This window comes from Euphorbia lathyris, chromosome 5 (genome assembly GCF_963576675.1).
Source record: "Euphorbia lathyris chromosome 5, ddEupLath1.1, whole genome shotgun sequence".
In the NCBI taxonomy this organism is placed as follows: domain Eukaryota; kingdom Viridiplantae; phylum Streptophyta; class Magnoliopsida; order Malpighiales; family Euphorbiaceae; genus Euphorbia; species Euphorbia lathyris.
This window is the reverse complement of record NC_088914.1, coordinates 58,513,553-58,518,255: the sequence shown is the minus strand read 5'-3', so window position 1 is coordinate 58,518,255 and position 4,703 is coordinate 58,513,553. Positions and strand designations below refer to the sequence as shown.

The 4,703-nt window shown below is 34.0% G+C and overlaps 1 protein-coding gene across 1 annotated transcript; it reads right to left on the bottom strand.

Annotated features, from left to right (window-relative positions):
• Positions 1–384: 384 nt before the first annotated feature.
• LOC136231209 (ethylene-responsive transcription factor RAP2-4) lies at positions 385–1,716 on the bottom strand. The gene has a single exon (XM_066020523.1). It carries the CDS (start codon positions 1,501–1,503, stop codon positions 652–654), a length of 852 nt encoding a protein of 283 aa, XP_065876595.1. The 5' UTR covers positions 1,504–1,716; the 3' UTR covers positions 385–651.
• Between the last annotated feature and the right edge of the window lie 2,987 nt (positions 1,717–4,703).

Here is a 4,703-nt window from a genome sequence, read left to right as displayed (position 1 = left end):
TTTAGTTTCGTTTTTTGGCCCAAGCATTAATTTTTTTATCTTAATCTATGTGTTTTTTAAAATTCCAATACTTATTGCCTAACCATTACATGAGAAAGAATTTTTTTTTTAAATTAACCAATGTAAAATTCATTAATTGGGCTATACATTCATTGTATTTCTTAATTTATGTGAAAATCTCTAAAACGACTTATATTATGGGACGGAGGTAGTATGTTACATTGTATGAATAAGCCGATTATTAATATATTTTGTTGATAACGCTTTAAGCTGAATTTGTTGAACTGTTACGCAAGTTCAAATTCCAAAACATTGTCACCTCTAATTTTATGATTTATTTCCAAAATAAATTTGGGCAAGAAACAAAATAATGAAATAAGCAAATACAGAATGAATCACATGCTTAACATAAAAATTGCAGGGAAATATATCATATATTTGAAAGAAAGACTGATGCTGTAATTACAGAGACCTAATGAAATTACAGAGACACTCTCTTTCCTATGGTCAAGCAAGGAATAAAAAGTACCAGCAAGACCATACATGGAAATACCATACACTAATTCCTAATTGCAGCTCCGCAAATTCCAAAAACTTGATTGCAAGAGCTGCCTACTCACACACAAAAACAAACAACTAGATATTACATTATCAAAGAGCTGCCCAATCAATTTCCACTGAAGGAAACTTCTCCAAACCAAAATTCTCCGTTTCATCCCACTGTGAACAAGAATCAGAGAAATCCAAGAATGAAATTTCAGATTCAGGTGAAGAAGAACCACCCGATGATTCTTCAGATGCTGATGATATCTCCAACTCGTTTTTAACAGAGTAGTCAACTGATTTCTTTTCCTTTGAATCCCCTGCTTTCCCCAGTTTCTGTGAGTTAGCCAAGCTTTGACAAATAGCTTGCAACTTAGCATCAACAGAGGAATGGAGGGGCTTCAAATCCCCAAATCCAGAGGAAATTTGGTGACGAAGATTGGGAAAATTAAGTCTGGCAAATTCACCTCTTAGCTTATAAGCAGCCTTGTCATAAGCCAAGGCAGCCTCTTGAGCAGTGACAAAAGTACCAAGCCATAATCTTGTCCTGTTTTTAGGGAGTCTAATCTCAGCTACCCATTTCCCCCAATGCCTCTGCCTGACTCCTCTGTAGAGCTTTGTTGGCTTAGTAGCAGTAGAGGCAGATTGTTTCATTGGCACAAGTTTTGGAGCCAAGCAGCTGTGTGAATTTGTGGAAATTTGGGCTTGGATTTGAAGGATTTGAGATGGGGTTAGATGATTAAGGCCTATGGACCCTGTTTGAGAAAATATATGGCTACTTGGAGGAGGGGACTGAAAATCAAGGTAGAAATTGGATTGGGAAGAAATTGGGGGGTCATAAGAGCAATAAGAAGAAGGTGCAGAAGAAGCACTTTTCATAAAAGGCTCAAGTGCTTTCATCAGTTCTTCACTAAAAATTGGTGCACAACTGCTATTGTATATATCTATAGCTGCTGCCATAACTTAAAATTAAAAACTCAAAGATCTAGATAGATCGTTAACAAAATTAAAATTGAAAACAAAATTAAATTGAACCTGGATCTATATTCTGAATCACCTCACCTGGCTTGCTTTCAAAACATAAAATACCGATTGAAAGACAGAATGGGAGAAGCGGGGAAGGGGAGAAAGGGAGAAGACTGAGTGAGTCACTTTGTTTCTTTGAGTTTTATGACTCGCCAATCTTCCCTCTTTATATAATAACACCAGCCAATAACTTTAACCTTCTCAGCAACTTTTACCACACTCGAGTCGCTTCGAAGATGCTTCTACTCGATGTGGGGTTGTCCAATGGGTATTCGCCACGTATATTTGACGACCGACAGGTGTCAGTTGAGTACTGATTATGGAGACGTTTTGGCTTGGTATTGGGTGATTAAATGGTTGACGAGATAGGGGCATCAGTTATTCTCTTTTTGGAATGTTTTTGTCTTTTATTAACGTTGATGAAATGTCATGTTCCGCCACGTCATTTGTGATAAATATGAGTGGGGTTGCTTTGCATATTTTGCTAACTTCCATGACATTGACACACAAATCAGCCACCAAAGTGGATGACCCAACCCAATGCAATATTTCTAAATTTATTTTCTGTTTAACAAATTCTATTTTTATGAAGTTGATAATTAATGTTTTAAAAACCGGATTATAAATTAAATCGGATTGACAATTCATGAATTCAACTAAGTAAACATAGGTCCTATTTTTTATCATTTAATTTCAGTAACAATCAGTTCAGTTCAGTATTCAATTTCAGCATCCAGTTTCAACATTCAGTAATTTATCATTATTTATTATATTATAATTATTATTTTTATTATTTATCTATAATTTATCATTATTTATTATTATTATATATTATTATTATTATTTATACTTTATCATTATCTATAAATTAGATAAAAGTCAAGAAATGATAGTTTATTAAAGTATATATCATTTAATAAAAAATTTAAAACTAAAGTATGCAACCATATTTAAAAATTAGGAATTACATTCATATTATGAATTATTTCTAAAATTTACCGAATTTATTAATATTAGGAATAAAATTGCACTATTTTAGACGTTAAGGGTAAAATTACTCCTGACCCAAAACGTTATATTTACACTTTAACCCTTAATTAGAATAAAAAGTTAAGAGTTTATATTCATATGAAAATTTGTATTTAATTTCATAGGCTTTAAATTATATGTAAATTTGTGTTTGTATGTAATTTGTATTTTTAATTTAAATTAGACTCATTTTTATTTAATTTCATAGGCTTTTATCGAGCCAAGATTTTATCAACCCGAGCTTTTATTTGATATTCAATTTAGTTTTATCTTTAATAATATATTTATTTATTATTCATATTATTAAATTTATTAGAACCATTATTATTATAAGTTTATTAATGTCCAATATTATCATTAAAATTATTTTAAAGTCAAATATCATCATTATTGTTAAGTTCGGTTAAGTTCGGTATAATTCAGTTAAGTTCAATAACATTCAGTTAAATTCAGTTTAGTTCAGTTCAATTTAGTTCAGTATTCAGTAGCATTCAGTTCAGTTCAATTCAGTTTAGTTCAGTTCAGTTCAATTCAATTCAGTTCAGTTCAGTTCAGTTCAATTCAGTTCAGTTCAGTTTTTTTAGCGATAAAGAACAGAGCCATAGTCTAACCCTTTAAGATGCCTCCAATAAATTGGATTATAATTTTTTTTTTTTTTGATCGGAAGAGGGTGATGTTGGAGTCAAACAACCAAACACACACCCACATAAAAAAATAGAGAAAAGCAAAAAAGGCACACAATAATTTTAGCGTGAAAACCTCTTCAATAAGAGATAAAAACCACGGGACACTTATGCCTCTTAAATCTCCACTATCAAAGAATTACAATTTTTGGACGGACAAAATTGTAACAAAAAACTCTCGCTCTCTCACACAAACTCAAAGCCTAAGTTACACCTCCTAGTTAACTAGCCTTGAGAATCTGGAATACATCAACTAAAGGCCTAAAGTCTATTTATAAAGGAACTCGTCATTGACTTCCTTATTTCTAAGCAATGTGGGATTCGCACATCCTTTTAAAACACTTTTAACCAATGTGGGATTTAGGGAGATATCCCAACAAATCCTCCCTCGACCCAAATCCCCACATATCTCAACATCTTCAGAAAACTGAACCTCTTTGCAGTCTTCTTTTTCTTCATTCTGCTAAGAGAACATCCATCCAGATAATAAATCTATTTCCCTCTTTTCATTCCTTGCGATATCAAGCTTCCACCTTTGAACACTTTGCAAAACATGCCGGCTCCAACATATTTGTACCCACGTGAAGCCAACTCTCCCAACGAAATTATATTGGCTTTAGCACTACGCACAAACTTCACATCAGCAAGTGTTTTGACAACACCATTATGGAGCTTCAGGCAGACTCTTCTGACACCTTCAATCTTCATCTTCAAATTTCTCCCACTCAGAATGTAGCCAAAATCTCCATCAACCTGTAAAGTGTCAAAACAAGCTCGATCTCGAATATCAGCAGCAGAATTTAACATCCAATCAGAATGAGCTTCAACAAGATCATCTGCAGCAATCAATAAAAACTCACGATCTTCAACCACATTAGCAGAGGATTCGCCATTTTTACCATTACCCTTCCATAGGCTCTTCAAGTCCTCCCTAAACTGTGGGCAATGGGATTGCATGTGACCGGATTCAACATAATAAAAGCACTCAATAGTACTCATATCCTTTTGCCGAGATCTTGATCTCCCGCCACGGTCACTCTTCGTATGGTTCCTCCCTTTTCTCCACTCTCTCCAGCTATGAGTATCTTGGAACAAATTTCATCTTCTCGCATCATCTTCTCATTCTCTTTCAAAGCCGCCATCACATCATTTATTTCTCCTCCACTAACATCATTTACACTAACGACTTGAAAGATCTAGGCAAAGAAGCTAACAAGAGCAACGACTACTCTTCATCCTCAATCTTCTCTCCAATACTCAATAACTAACACACCAATTGATTAAAATTATTAATGTGGTCAAGAATGTTACCTCCATGTTCCATTATGAGTGTGTACAGATTCATCTTCAGACACAACCGGCTAGCCAACGACTTCGACAAATAAGTGATCTCCAACTTCTTCCATAACTCTTTCGGAGATG

Excerpts from the sequence above, each read along its gene's own strand:
- LOC136231209 (XM_066020523.1), bottom strand. The coding sequence starts at position 1,503 with ATGGCAGCAGCTATAGATATATACAATAGCAGTTGTGCACCAATTTTT.